The 16,204-nt window shown below is 34.8% G+C and overlaps 1 protein-coding gene across 1 annotated transcript in view; it reads left to right on the top strand.

The window, feature by feature from the left end:
- Positions 1 to 16,204, top strand: part of STT3B (STT3 oligosaccharyltransferase complex catalytic subunit B) — a 53,418-nt gene that overhangs the window by 20,965 nt on the left and 16,249 nt on the right. The window contains exons 2-7 of the mRNA XM_052797478.1: positions 1,575 to 1,683; positions 3,458 to 3,745; positions 5,462 to 5,527; positions 9,100 to 9,199; positions 13,785 to 13,883; positions 15,406 to 15,552. Of these exons, the coding sequence (XP_052653438.1) occupies positions 1,575 to 1,683; positions 3,458 to 3,745; positions 5,462 to 5,527; positions 9,100 to 9,199; positions 13,785 to 13,883; positions 15,406 to 15,552 (809 nt within the window). The remainder of the gene's footprint in view (positions 1 to 1,574; positions 1,684 to 3,457; positions 3,746 to 5,461; positions 5,528 to 9,099; positions 9,200 to 13,784; positions 13,884 to 15,405; positions 15,553 to 16,204) is intronic.

The raw sequence follows: 16,204 nt of genomic DNA, 5'->3' as shown, positions 1-16,204 counted from the left end.
AGTTTGCTGACATCTGGACCTGAATTTCAATTATTTTTCTTCTTTCACTGTGTAGATGAAGAAATCTGCTCATAACCTCTGTGTGGTTGCACTTCAGATACTGGACTTGTACTGATTAAACAAGTAGGAACTTGATGGGTCTTATAGTCGTGAATTACATTAGCTTTTTTCTGGTAAAATTAATTAGTTCAAAGTAGACCTGTGATATTTTGGGAATCCTAGATATATGAAAGAATTTGATGTAGTTTTAAAATCGGTGTTAGAAGTGATGCATGTTAGTGATATAAGTGCATACTTTCATAAAATAGACAAAATGAAAAACACACGTAAGCTTTTCTAGTCTTGAATACTAACTGTCTTTGGAAGTCTTTCATGGTGGTTTGCTCATCTAACCTGTTGTCTGTTACGGTATTCAATTTAGTCATCTGAACTTCTTAACTAATGAATACAATCTTTAATACTTCTTTAACTAATGAATTTCACGTTGTTATCTAAATTCCAATTAGAATATCTATTAGGAGGGTTGGGTTTGTGGATGTTGCTTGTTTCAGAAGTGGTGTTCACTGAGGCTTTTCTAAGCCTAAACTTTCTTTACAAAACTTTACAGCATCAATACCTGCAGCCTTGTTAGTTTGGCTTTCAAATGATCATGAAAGAGTTGCAGTTTGGGGTAACATGCACTGCAGTTCTTCTCACAGCAGTGTGATACCTAATTTGAAGAATTAATGGACTTTGTAATACTTGAAAGGTTTTGCTATCTGAAGTTTGAGAAGTTGGAAAAATTACGTGTCAGAAAAGTGGAATATTAATGCCTTGGTGGCAATCCATCAGTGTTTTTTAATGGTGTATGGGCAATGTGGAAGACTGCACTGAAGGAATGCATGGGAAGGCTTTTGCTGTACAAGGAATTTTCTGCAGCAGAGAATGTACAAACTTTGAAGGTGAAACTTCATCTACATAGATTCTACGTTGTATAGGTTCTTATTGATTGAAAGAAAGGAATAATGTCAAGGCCATTAGTTTGATAGTGTGAACAAATAGACTGATTCCCTTTTTTGCATATTATTACATTATGTCACCTCTCAATGTTTCATGAAATAGAGCAGCAGCAGATGTACTGGGTAGCCGTCCTGTCTCAGAATGGGAGTCTTGCATTGATTCTTCCATGATCTTGATTCTGCTTAAGTGGTATTCTGGATGTGGAAAATAATAGGTTGATAGACTATATTTGAAAACTGGCTTTAAAAAGGAATGCAGAAAATGCCAGGAGTGTTTGTTAGAGTGACAGAAAACTTTAATGTTTTAAAAAACCCACCCAAACCTGTAACATTTCATCTGTGTATATGCACTGGCTGTAGAAATGAAGAAAATGAAGTGGTTAGTAACTGAAGGCTTAGTAATTTACTTTAAAACTCTATAGATTTAGAGAGGGCCATTGTACTTATATACTAAATGAGATGCTGAAGTTTAATTATTTTCTAGGTCTTAGAAAACAGATGACTTAAGGTATGCCTAAAATTTAGGTTCTTGATATTTATCTTCCCCCTCCCTTCTTTTCCTGTATTTCTTTCTAGGTTTAACTATAGATCAACACATCATCTTGCATCCCATGGGTTTTATGAATTTTTAAATTGGTTTGATGAAAGAGCATGGTATCCACTGGGAAGAATAGTAGGTGGAACTGTAAGTATTGTAATAATAACTTAAAGATGACTTTGCAGTAGGTTTTTTGAACTTTCAATACAAATTTGACATTGATAAAAGGAGAATCTTAATAAAATATGCTTTTAATTGTCAAATTGCTGCAGAGGGAATAGCAAGATGTTTTTAATTTTTTGCTGCAGGAGCTAAGACAGTAAGTCAACATGCTTTAGTCTTTATCCAACAGCATACTGTGAACAAGAAATACAGAACTGAGTTTCACTTCCTTACATATGAACTTCTAATAGTAATAAATAAGTGTAGTATGACTCATGTAATTCTGGTACATGAAATGAAAAAAATTTTTTTTTTTTAAAGTTATCTGAATCTCATAAGGCACAAGTTTTAATCCAGTGGTATATGTTGAGTGGACTTCATGTGTGTATGGAAAATGTTAGGATTTTACTGGGAAAAGACCTTTTGAAATTAAATCAGTGGGGCACCTGTGTGAAGCATCAGGAGTAGGTAAGGTTGGTATCGATGCAAGTTACAAGACAGGAAAGGTGTATGAAGCAATCGGAATACAAATATCGTTCATTGGTATAATAGCTTTAGTAACACTGAGCCACGTGTTACTTAATGTGTGAAAGTGCATTAAACTTCTTAATTATAGTACATACTATTTAAATGCATTTACAAAGTTTTTTGTAACAACTAGATCACTATTTGTTGTAGTACCTTAGAGATACTTGAGACTGTTTTTATGTAACATATATATGTGGGGTTTGCGTACCTGTCTTATATGAAGTAAAAACCCTTAGGAAATAGAATTGAAATGTTGATTTCATACATTATTTTGCAAGTCATATGGTATATAATGTTTTAATAGTTTGTCTTGAAAACTGTGTCTCAAGGATATAGGCAGGGAAAAATTCTGTTGTCTGTTAATTTAATTTAGTACAACGCCCTTCTTAGCTTTTGAAAGAAACTAAGGCAGGTGAAGTACAAATTAACTTTTCTAGTACATATTGATTTTTCTAATGTTGATAAATGTGGGAAGGTAGAATTCCTATTAAGAATATTTTGAAGTTCTCCAATATTCTGTAGTGGGTTCAATAGATTTGTATAAGTCTATGCTACCTTTCCTGGAGGACATCTTAATTCAATTTTATAGGACTTTATTTTAATCCTTCATATCCAAAGATGTCTACAGATATCTTGCAAATATATAATACTCAACTGACTGTCTTGTCAGCTTTTCAGCTTAAAAAAATTAATCTCGTTGATGCATACTTTCTTTCTCCATGGGTAACAAGAAGTGAAAGAATGGCATGGTATATTTTGGAGGAAAATGGATAGGGCTGGGAAATGTTGCTGTGTTTCTTCTTGTTGTCTTACAGTTTTGGGGTTTTGTTTTTTTTCTTAAAGCTGTTAGCTGGCTTGAAATTCTCTTGCAAACTTTAGCTTCTGCTTCCATACCTTAACAACAGATTCTTCTCATTATATGATAAATGTCAGGCAAGATAGGATATTATCTGTATGCTGCTTATTAATTTACAAAATGGATTATATGTAATTGTTAGCATTTGGTAAAATTTGAAGAACCTCTGGTATTCAGCAGTGTCGTCAAAACATGATTAAAGTAGTATTAAAATAATTCCATTAGCTTTACCTGCTCACTGCTCATATCAGCTTAAAAAATGACTGTTTCATTGCGAATTATATGCAAATAAGCCTACCTAAACCTACCATGATCGTTTTCTGCAGTAACCTAGTGGGTTGGTTTTGTTCTGTTTTGTTTTTTCCCTCCTTTTAGGTATACCCGGGACTGATGGTGACAGCAGGCCTTATACATTGGATTTTAAATATGCTTAACGTGACAGTCCACATAAGAGATGTATGTGTGTTCCTAGCACCAGTTTTTAGCGGCCTTACAGCTATTTCTACTTTCCTGCTCACCAGAGAACTGTGGAACCAGGGAGCAGGGCTTTTAGCTGCCTGTTTTATTGCCATAGTTCCAGGTTACATATCCCGATCAGTAGCAGGATCATTTGACAATGAAGGCATAGCTATTTTTGCACTGCAGTTCACATACTATTTATGGGTAAGTAATTGCCGAGTCTTCTGCTTTGGAAAGGTTTTTTGTTTCCTCCTCCAACCAAATGACTGATTTTTCTTAGAATCCATTGAATTCCTATCTTCCTCCCTCTCATCCCTCTTCCCCTTGGCTCTTGATCAGGCAAGTACTGAGAAGTCATGTGATCTGAACAACTCCGTAATCATGCTCTTTAGTTTGCTATGTAAAGGTACTGTTCAGCTGAAGTATGTGTGTCCTGTAGTAGGAGTAGTAATAATAATGATGGTAAGTCTATAAATTTAAAGCAAATGGAAGGGTTGTTTCTGTTTTTCAGTTTGGAGGTATTAGTATTATGTGAGCATCAAACTTTTAGCCTCCTTATTTAGCTGGTGAAAAGCAGTAGACTCTGAATATTAAGTGCTTTGAATTGTCTTCTGGAGAAGCTTTCAACTGTATGGAGGGTCTGGGCTTTGGCTTAAGCACCCAAATTAAATACTCAAAGATGTTCAGAGCCAGATACTAATATTGCTTGCATGCTTAAAAAAAAATAGCCTGACGTCTTTTAATTAGCCTACTTGCTAGTGCACTTGTCTGTCACTCCTTAATCTGTATGTAGAATTGCATCTGTAATGCAGTTTTGTATGAAGGAGTTTAGGCAAGCTGGAGTTTTTCTAGACTGTTGCATCTATTTTGGAAATATCACAAATAGCATAACAATATTGTTAATTCAGCCTAGACACTGTATGGTACTGTCACTTGTGCATTCCTTGAATGCATATACTTTTCATTTTGAGTGTCTCCATGTATGTACATGGTCATTACAGCTTTTCTCACGATGTTGTCAAGGGTTCCACTTTTCATAAGCAGATGCATACTAACAAGTTTTTTAGCTTTAGAATATTTCAAACTTAGGATATTGTTGGTAGGAGTATAATGGAAGGGAATTCGGGTGTTTCATGACTGAGTGGCTGGTGTTACTTAAATGCAGTTTTTTAAAATCTGGACTTAGACTAAACTGCAGCTGTAAAGGTATACTGTGATAACAATAATATAATCAACCTATGTTGTTACTTTGTAACAACTGAGACGTAGTTATCTGTTATTATGGAACTCTTATTTAACTAAACTGCATAGTGCAATAATGTTTGCATAAACTCTTGTAGAATTATGTGTGAATCAAATATATTTTATAGATAACTTTCTAGCTTTAATGTTGGTTTTTCATTCCTATTTTCCCACACCACAATCACCACCATCAGTTTTAGACAAAATCATACTACTGGGCCAGTTTATGGATCATGCTAAACCTTTAGTAGTATCTGGACGTTCTCATTAACCTTAAGTGAGTTTTTCAAAATTACAGAATAGGTCTTTTATCTGTAATTGCAGAGTTGTGTCTGATGCCAGCCAAAGTGAGCCATGGATAGTCTACACTTAGAATTATGAGGTGGTCTAATGTCTCAGAGAAAGTAGCACAGAGGTGTTGCAACTACTTTTCTACCTCAGATCATGAAGCAGAGAGTTGCATTACATCCTGCCTCTGCTTTAACTAGAGAGATAGGTATAAGCTGTTTTGTGTGTAAATGAATTGAGCTTGTGGTTTGGTTTTATGGACATCAGTTCAGAAGCGTACAAATATAACTTGATATGTGCTAAAGAAGTTCTCTTGACAGTTGTTTTGGAATGAAATTTTGGAATATTGTCCAGTGTTTGTTATTCATAAATACTTGGTTATTTTTTAAGGTGAAGTCTGTGAAAACTGGGTCGGTCTTTTGGACAATCTGCTGCTGTCTATCCTACTTTTACATGGTAAGCCTTTTACATATATATAATAGCTGAACTATTTGAGTAGGGCTTACATAATCCATATGTTGATGAAGAACAGAAGAAGGAGATTTTAATCTTTGTTAGAGCCATAATATAAAATTGTTGCTTCATATTACAAATATATAAGTAAAAAAACATACTTTAAATTTCAAAATATTTATTATTTAAATGCAGTGAAAACAATTTTTGGAAAAACTCTTTAATTATGATAACTTTTACTTATAAATTGATCCTATGCTGTGAATAGGTACTCTGATTCAGTGGGATTTTTGTTTTGGTGCAGGTGAATTGAGGTGGAATTTTGCTATTCATGTGTGTGTCATTATTACTAAAATGCAATAATAGTATTTAAAATTTATGGACAAAGTTACACTTATATCACTCTGAAAGCTATTTCTTTGGGTATAATTATGCCATAAAGTAAAGCTTACCACCAGAACTGCTGAATGAATTCAATGTCATATTAAACGATCATAAAGTCCCTTCTCATTCTTGATCTATGAAAATGGAGGCTATTGCAGAGATGTTCCTAGAGGGCTAACAGAGGGGAAAAACAGTAGTAAAATTGAGGAGATAAAACTAATAGCAAAATGGAGGGAATTGGTTTCCCCCCTCCTCCATCTTCTGAAACCTTAGACTTGAAGAATTTTCCTGTATGAATCAGTCAAAAGTCCTTTTTTCCCCGAACTGATAAACTTTTTTTTTGTGTGTGTGGCTATATGAAAAATAAGTTAGCTTCAAAATAGCCAGTGGTGGGACAGTCAGGCTAATTGCTTGGTGTTGGTTAAGATTGAGGTCTCATATCTTGCTTTTCCACAGTCAGGTAACTAGGCTTGCAAGAAAAAGGAACTTCTGAGCTGTTTTGCATGCCTTAAATTAAGGTACAAGGTTGATTCAGAGGTTATCTGGATGCTGCCTAGATTTCCTCTAGCTTTAATGTTCACTGGGTTTTCTGAGAGATTTTTGCTGTTAATATAGTAAATAATAGCCCTGTATATGTTGCCAAAGAGGATAGCTATCTCCTGTTAAGAGTACATATATTTTCTCCCCTATTTCTCCTCCTTTTTGCCAAGTCAATAAATAAACAACCACTTTATACACAGCATTGCTGTTTATATAGCATTATAGTGAAGAGATCCTGTAGGCTTGGTACACACTTATGTGCAGTGCAAAATCAGGCAAGTAAGTTTTTTAGTTGTTTTATCTATATACCGTAGTCTTTTTTTATATTGTGCCAATTTATTGGCAAGATCCTCTGAAAGTGCTCTTCATAAATATGCAGATAACAAATACAATACTTTTACAGTTTTACTGCTGAAAAATTGCACAATAACAAGTTCTTCCTATCTTAGTCTGACTAGTGTGTTGGTCTGTGGGATTATATGGGAGGGAGGGAATGTGATCTAGAGTGTGCATGGTGACAGAACTTATGGAATCAATGTCATCATCATGACATTCAATCCTTGAATGTAAATTAATTTTTTTTCTTTTATTTTCCTTTCAAGTGCTGTCAGCTAGTGAAAGGTTAAGATTTGTCCATAGCTTAACCTCAGTGATTAGATGACAGAATTTTATTGCTTACAGAGTGTACCAAATTTGTCCCTGGTGGTGGCTTTCCATATATTGTATTTCACTTTGGGAAAGAGTTTTGTTAAGATGCCCTTCTAGATGTTTTGCTTAGGTAAATTTTTAGGACAAAGCATAATTGTACTATTCATTATATAGTATTTATTTGTTTTTCTGTGATGGAATTAGTTATGTTTTCAGTGCAAGTGGAAAATTAAATCAAATCACAATTTTGAGGTAGTAAGAGTCAGTCCTTGCATGGGGAGTTTGGGGAACAGTTCCTTGAAAGAGGAATGGATATTGCATGGACTGACCAAAATCTTTCTTTAACTAAATCTGCTTAAGATATATACCTAACTCACTGTGGTAGTTTGACTGATAGCATTGCATTGCATTCCGTAAGGCAAGTGTTTTTTCCTTGCATTTATATTTCTAGCATTTGTTTGACTTCAGCAACTTCTGCTTTGGATAGCTTTTAATGACAAAGAAGCGAAATAAAACAAAGCTTTACATTGAAGTAATCCCTGTGGGAGTGATAGCATGTTTCCACTCTTTTTGCCAATCTATGAGGATGCCTCAGTTTTGTTTGTAAAGTTCCAAAGTGCATCTTCAGTTCAGTACAATCTTCAGTGCTTAGATTTGGTTTAATATTTTGATAATTAAAGATGCAGGTTTCTGGTCCATGCAAACTGTCTGCTACCTGCTTCATTCAAACCTTTCCCTGAATATGACAGTGTCCTAATTGCACATTTGTTCTTATTCTGTTCTGTCTTACCTGTCTTCATATAGTATTTTCTCCCATTAAATAAACTTGCCTCTGTAAACCATGATACTTCATGCTAGTAATTTGGCAATAGGATCGTGATAATCTGAAATGAGTTTCTAGAAAACTTAGAAGATTTCTAGTCTACTTGTTTCACATTGTCTGAATCAGTTACCCCAAATTTTGCAATGCCGGGTTTTGTAGTATTAGTATCAAAAACAAGTAGTACTTGGCCTCGTCCTTATTTTAGAATCTTTTCTATAGAACATAGTCATTTGGGTTTCTTTTTGGATTCTAGGGCTTTAAAAATATCTACATGATTCTAAGCCCTAAAGTACAGTTAAAGTGAAAACCACATTAGCTACTGCATTCTAAAAATGAAGATCTAGGTTAGGCATGGTACATACGGGAGAAGTCTAGACTGTAATTTGACAAGAGGACATGTGTTAAAATACAGATTGTCTAGTCAACATTAGCCCTTCTAAATATGTTACAAATTTAGATAGCACATTGTAATGATAGTTCATTAAATCTTTATCCAAACCAGCAATCAGTCATACATTGATAACATTGTAGTGTTTCAGTTCTAAGTACATCACACCAGTGCTGTTACTACAGGTTTGCAATATCCATGGTATTGTACAGCATTCCACAGTGCTCAGCCCTGCTTCCCTGTGCATCTACCTTCCTTTTGTTTCTTTCCTTACACTGTAACCTGCATTGGCTGCTCTGCTCCAGCAGTTTTGTTCCTGAAGGTGTACCTTGCTCCCTTTCTCCTCTGCCTGGAGATACTGTTCCCTGTCCCCAGCAAAAAGTGCAGAGCATGGTGCTAAATTTGTATGCTAAAGGAAAATTTTGGATCCTACATGGGAGTCATACCGCTGCCTTGTGCTGCAGCCTTCACCATGGGGAAAAGCCCTCATTCTTGCTTGCCAGCGTGACCAGATTAGTTTGGGAGAAGGAGGAGATACATGAAGGATAGCCCTGAGAATCCGCCAGGCCATTTCAAGTGTCTTTGGGGGGGGGGGGGGAGTTGTTGGTTTCTTTTCTTTTTTGATAATAAATATTGAGAAAGATTCTGGTAGTTTTACTAGTAGTTCTGACTGCTTGTCTAGATGGGGGTTGTGTTTTCTTGTTAGACCATCAGGATGTATAAATCCAGCATTGGCTATCCTAAAAATTTGCAGATATTTTCAGATATAATTTCCTGTTCTACTTCTCACAGGTCTCTGCATGGGGTGGTTATGTTTTCATCATCAACCTTATTCCACTGCATGTGTTTGTTCTGTTGCTGATGCAGAGATACAGCAGGAGAGTCTACATTGGTAAGTTTTGTTCATTGAACAGTCATTCTCAAATGCTTAATCATGAGATAGGAAATTAATTATACTGATGTGTTTTGTATTAAGTGGGAATTAAGTAATTGCATATCAGGTTGCATTTTATTAATTTGATTACTGATTATAGTCAGTTATTCTCTACAACATGGAAGTAAGGAGTTAAAACATACTCACACTTCCAAAATGTCATATATGTAGCTGCTAATTAATTTTCTCCTTTGTACTGCACTGAAGAAAAAATTTGATAGTTTGATATTTATAGAATCCTTTTAATATATTTTATATATTATGTGTGTGTCTGTAATAATGTTTCATATTTTTTATTTTTTTCTAGTATGTTAAACAATTGCTATTTTTGAAAAGTTGTGCGGCAGAAATTCTGCAAACATATAATAATACATTGTGACATATATGAGAAAAGACATAGGGAATTTTAAGCAGCCATGTATGTTTTATATAAATTAGACTAAAATGTAGTGTAAGAGTCTGTCCGCTCCACATGAATCCTTAAGATTTTATTGGGTTAATGGGTCAGCCTTCCTTCTAGTTTCAGGAATGTATGAATAGTGATCTTAGGATACTAACTTTTTAATTGATTTGCCTGACATTTAAATACTCTGTAAACTGTTCTTACAGGAACTTTACCAGTTAAATCAGTTGGCCGTGGTGTAGGTGTGTGAATGAAATAAGTAATAAGCAATTCGGGTATTCAAAGGTTTGCAAGTTAGCTAGATCATTTTTGACTCCCTAATGTGAATTCTTTACAATAGATAGTTTGAGAACATAATATGAGTTGAAGTGTAATACCACAGGATATTTCATATTTGTAAATATATTTTTGTTACCCATTTTAATAGTTTTATCTTTGTATTTTTAATTATTTTAATGCCTTTTTGTGGTGCCTGCTAGAGAAATTACTATATTTACATACATATTTGAACCTTTATATACTATAATAATTACTCAGTTTAATCAAGTTCAGTGTTGTATTTTTGTTACAAAACTATAAATATTGGTTTTATGCTTCTTTGTTAATCTATTTATGTAATTAAGAAACAGAAATTCTTTTAAAAAAGGAAAAAAAAAGCTCTAACCCATCTTTAATTTTTAATGTTAGTATTACTTAACTTTGTCATTAACTACGTCTTCATAACTTAAGGGGGAAGTAATTTATCTTGTTTTGCTTTTAAAATTGTTCTGTTGAATATTTTTGTTTTCCAATTTCTATGAGTTAGTCAAGAGAAAATTAAATCTACTAATTATAAAATCCTGAAGCAGTGTGGTAACCAGAAACAATAAAGAATAAGTATTCGTGCTTTTTCAGCATTCAGTGAACTAATGTTTGAACTCATCTGGGGAAAATAGTGCTGCAGGTTCATATGAATTAGATGTTTTGGCAGACGTTTGGTTTGCAAATAGCTACAGTGTTTTGAGATGTTATTGCCCTTCAGCTGTGAGGGAGATGTACTTCAGCAGAATTGTCAGAATGAAAATGTGATTGCTGCTCTGCTGTTTCATTGCAACTGCTGGCTTAATTTAAGCTTTCATGGGAAGCCTTACACACAGAGAAGTCTGTACGTCTCATATTAGTATATGATTTCTAGGTTTGTTTAACAGGATGTTTTTGTAAACCAGGTAAGAATGCTCAGGCACTTCTGAGAGGAAATTGAAGTGTGCTTCACTTCCAAACTATTCAGATAGGGAGAAGAGTTTACAAAAGCTCATTGAAATAGGGAGAATAAAGATATTTTTGGAGTTTCTGTGATATGCAATAGCTAGTGTGCCTGCAGCAGTCTCATAATTCTCAAAAAACTACCAATGTGCAGGTAAAACTTCTGTAAACTATTGTCAGCTGACAGCAGCTAGTAAAATCTGCATCCATTTTACTATTACCAAGAATTTGGGGGTTTTTAATCTCTAGATCAGTTGCTGCTTTTTATTTTAAAATAGCACGAGCCTAACTTTTGTAACAGATGAATGTTTAATCTAACATAATAACATAAATGTAGATGACAGTTTTTGGCAGCACCAAGTTTTTAAAAATAGTGATGGTTTCCTGGTATATATTTTTCATCTGGGTGTTCATACACCAAAGAAAAGGTTAATGGGACATGATCCAATATGCCTGGCAGTGTAACTCAGAATCATTTAATGAGTAAAAATTTCCAGAATATGAACTTTTTGCCAATTTTAAAATATTTTATGACTTGCAGGCAGATGAATTTATCAGCCAGATAGCTTCTGACCCACTTGGCAACAATGATGGTCATGCTACCTACATTTGAAAGCTTAAGCTGTGCTTTTTTGTTTTTTGTTCTTTCATTCAGATCTTATTAGCTTAATAATGAAGAACAAGTGCTTACAATTTCAGTGTATTAGCAGCACTTGTATAGGTAAATAACCTCTTTATTCAGATACAGGAACCATTGATACTATTTTCTATTATCGTCCTTGTAGTTTCTCTTGTTTATCATATTTATAAAAAATAGATGGGTTTACATTTGGAAAGGTACCAATATAGATATGTCATCCTTGCACACTTAAGAGACTTGGTAATTTTCACTTCAATTTGATTTTTTTCCTGTACAATTTTTTAAAGTTCTGTATACTTTTCAGAATATTTAATAACAAAACACTTAAGGATCTTCTAGAATTTAAAACTTCATTTCAATAATTCCTTGATCTATGTATTGGATTTTATCATTTGAATAGTGAGCAGGCATGTATTTGTATCAACTACTTCAGTATTCTAAAACTTCAGATGATGAGTGTTTATTTCTGGTGATTATAATCCACTAATTGAAAGTATGCGGTCAAGTATTCGATCGTACTTTCTGGAGAAGTTTTTCAGTAGGTTCTTCCTGTGTTCATGCAGTATACAGCAAATAAAATGTTTGCAAAATGAGTTTATCCACGATAGGTCAGAATATTGGGTTTTTTTCTTGACCTAATCAAAGTTATAACCATCAGAGTAGCTTGTAGGAACCAAAATTAACTTCTTGTTTTTGCAAAGACTGTGCAAACAGTAGAATGTAAAGGAACATGGAAAGTTTGCGATGATATATCATCACCTTGATGTATCTAAGTGCCTAGAAAAATTGTGTTGCTGTGTAAATTGCCAGGTTTTTCTCAATCCGAGGCAGACATATGTGATAGCTGTTTGGAAGAATCAGGAGTAAGGGATGCGGGGGAGGGGAATGGAAGTGGGCATGGAAAGTGTAACAGCTGCAGGACTAGGCTTAAAAATGATGATTTACAATGGTCTAACAAATGTGAAATGTAGTGATTTATGCCAATCATTGAACTTCCACAGGATGGCAGTGTTGTAACACTTTCATGGTACAGTAAATGATTTATGCTGTAGTGAATTCTTCAAAAATTGAGCTTCCTTCTCCAAAAATGTATTTCAGTGACATAAGAAGGCATAGATCAGTAGGTAGGCCAAGTGGTGCAATACAGATGCTTGAAAGAATACACCAGAGAAGATAGCAAGTGGTTGGTTGGAAGTATCATCACAGTTACTTCCATGACTTTAGAAAGCAGACAGTACCCTGGGAACAGAACCCCCCAGTGAGACCACACAGGTGCTAAGGGAACAATACCACTGGTAAATGAGGCACTCCCCAAACTTTTTCTCATGGAGGTTAGCAAAGGATTGTATGAGAACAGGGATCTCTTCATAAGATCGAGGCTGTAACAAAGACAGTGGTTTATGATTTGTAGGAGTGTTTAAAAATCTGGGAGGTGGATTATTGCTGTTTGCCACTGAAGGAACAAAACTTCATTTGGCCTTTAAGTTGGTTGGTTACTTTAAATGTAATCAGACTCACGGCTATTCAGAGTTGGTACTTCTCTCTTCCCCTCCCCTCTCTTCTTCACCCTGGAATACTGAGGATGAAAACGCTGTCAAAATAAAGTATATGAATCTTGGTGCATACATAATATTCATTCATGTTATTAATACTAATATTAATATTAATGATGTTCTTGGCCTCTACTTTCTGGGGGTTATGAGTCCCCATGGTTGATATAGAGCCATTAATAGATATGCTTAGTATTAATTTTTAATTCTATTGCTTTTCAGTTTCTTGGCATGCCTCTGCTCTTGTGTTAAAAAAAGAACAAACGTACCTCTTTGGATTTTCTAAATAGGTAGTGGACTCTTAAGTGTTTTGCTTCTTTGAGGTCTGGTCCCTTCAGTTTCTTCTCATATAGAAAGCTGCTTTTGTCACTTGCTATCTGAGAGCTCTTCCCCCATCCATGGCCTGAGAAAACTATTTCCAAGCTAGAACATCTTTGGTACGTAGTTTATTACCCTAGGAGGAGAAAAAACAGTCCAATTAGGAACAACAATACTTTGCTACTTTCTCTAAATCTGGATGCAGTAGGCAGGTTTATTCTAGTTAAAGGAGGAAAAAGTCATTAGGATGGCTGAAATACTTGGAATGATATGGTTCTGTTTCAGTGTCACTGAAGTTGGGGGGAGGATGGACTCTATTATGGAACCAATGCTTTTAGAAATATGTGTGTTCATTTTCTTCCCATCTTTCTCTTCCTCTTTTTTTCCTAGCATATAGCACTTTCTACATTGTGGGGTTAATATTATCGATGCAGATACCTTTTGTGGGATTTCAGCCAATTAGAACAAGCGAACACATGGCAGCTGCAGGTAAGAAAATTAAATGTCTGCTTCCAAACAGCCTGCTTAGCACAAGAAAACCTCAAACCCTTGCGGCTTTGTTTCCTTGCATTAGAAAGAGCACATACTAACAAACCAAATTGTTAAAGAAAAAGAGGTACAATTTTGTGTCTGTAGGGAAGTTTTCTTTCCAATTGACACATTATCCTCCTTTGTGTGAGCTAATGGAGGTAAAATGCCTCCGTAACACTGCATCAGTTACACATTCTGACAAGCACTTATTTTACACATTGATAATCTCTACTGTTCTGCAATATAATGTTGCCTTCAAGCATTGTACAATTGAAACATTCCTTATTGGTAAACATAGTTTTTACTGAGCGATTTGGTTTTGGAGTTGATAGTTTTCTGTAATTTTTCAAAGTGGCTTAAATACGAATGACTTAAATTACTAATCAGGAGGCTGATTTTTAAATAACCGATTGCAATCTTGTTTGATTCTTTTTATTTCTTTAAAGTAAGTTGATTTTTCAATAGTTGTTAAGTCAGACATGTTGATTTCTTGACAGCAATAACCTCTACTAAGACTGATAGGTTTATGTTTAACTGCATTACACTGTTTGTGTGATATAGTTTAGTTTGTTAGATTGCTCAGATTTTTTTATTATGTGTAGTGACTTATCAAAATGTATTTGGGACAGCAATTGGAATATCATTAAAATTTACTAGAAAAATACTTTTAAAAATGGAGATTTTTTTCAGCAATCTGAATATAATGGAAGGAGTAAAGATTTATCAAACCATATTTTGCATCTGAAGTATTTTACATTTATTTAGTGAATAGAGTTTGTGTCTTTCTCTAGGAGTTCAGAACTAGTGAATTTCAACATTGTGCACCATACATTTGAGTTCTATTTTCTTCTTCTGCCAGCTACCAGTGAATTCGCACTTTTGAATGGACTAATCATTGGATCATGTCCAAGTTCTGGTTTTATGTTGAACTCTGAACAGCCTTTTTGAGGGTGTGGGGTGCTTACCCAGTGAATTCTGGTGTTGCAACACTAGTTTTATATGGGTTTTTTTTCTCTTTCATTAAATCCTGGGTTTTTTAGTAACTTAATTTCCATATATTTCTATATTAGCCTTGTTTGTGTGCTGCCTGGGGTCTGTGTCTTAATTTTTCACCAGGTCTAGGTATGTTAACCTGTGTTTTTGCCATTATCCGTACAATCTAGTTTTCAGGTGATTCTCTCCCTTACCCTAGTTTAATTTGGGAGCAAAGAGGCAGTGGGTATTGGAGCTCTTGATATGATAAGCAAAGAATGTTTTGGACAGTATTTTCTCTCATTGCAAGTTTCTGTCATTGCAAGAAAGTATCATCCCTGTTAAGTATTAAAGGCTATCTGTCAGAAAGTGATTATATACTAGTTGTTAGGTGTAAGGATGTACCTTACATTTATTTTTCTAATTCAAATATAGCCAAAGTATGCCAATTGCTTTAACAGCTGTTACTGCTTCTGAGCATTTAAAAAAAACTTTCCTCTTTCTTTAGGTGTTTTTGCACTGCTGCAGGCGTATGCATTTTTGCAATATCTGAGAGACAGATTAACAAAGCAAGAATTTCAGACATTGTTCTTCTTGGGTGTCTCACTAGCTGCTGGTATTGTATTCCTGAGTGTCATCTATTTGACATACACAGGTAAATAAATGTGAAACTAGTTTACCTTTGGAGCAGGTAAACCAGATGATCAACATTTGATTTAGTCTAAAGTAGTTGTTGGCAATGCCACAGCAAACCAGTGCCCATGTGTTGGAATTCATTGTGCTTTCTGGGCTGCAGAAAAAAACTACTTTATAGCATCATTCCCATATTTCAGGTTTATCCACAATCCACATAATGATGTAAGAAGTCAGACTGGGTGAGGAGCATAACTATGGCCAAAGTGTGTTAGGAAGATACGTATAGCTGATCCGTTCTGAATAGCATTGATAGGTCAAGGTCAGATTGCTTACTTTCTGAAATACTTGAATCTGATTTCTGTATGACTGGAATTAATCTGAAGTTCTACTTTACTTCTGCGGTTCAGCTTCCAGTCCTCAAGGCAGTTCTACCCAATCTCACAAGAACAAGCTTGTCTGCTTGGTTGCTATCCCCAGATGCTTCACTGCCATCTTCTCATTCCATGATATACTTCCTTGGTGATCTAATACCATAATTCCTTCCCCTGATGAAGAAAAAGCAGTCTTATTTTCCTAGCTAAATATATGTTACCCCTACAAAAATTGACTTCTGCTTGGTTTAAATTGCATGATCTTAATATTATACCTCAAATACAGTTCTGTTTTGTCAG

The sequence above is a fragment of the Harpia harpyja genome, chromosome 1 (assembly GCF_026419915.1).
Source record: "Harpia harpyja isolate bHarHar1 chromosome 1, bHarHar1 primary haplotype, whole genome shotgun sequence".
Classification (NCBI taxonomy): Eukaryota; Metazoa; Chordata; class Aves; order Accipitriformes; family Accipitridae; genus Harpia; species Harpia harpyja.
The sequence above is the reverse complement of the archived record's forward strand: the minus strand, read 5'-3'. Positions and strand labels throughout refer to the sequence as shown.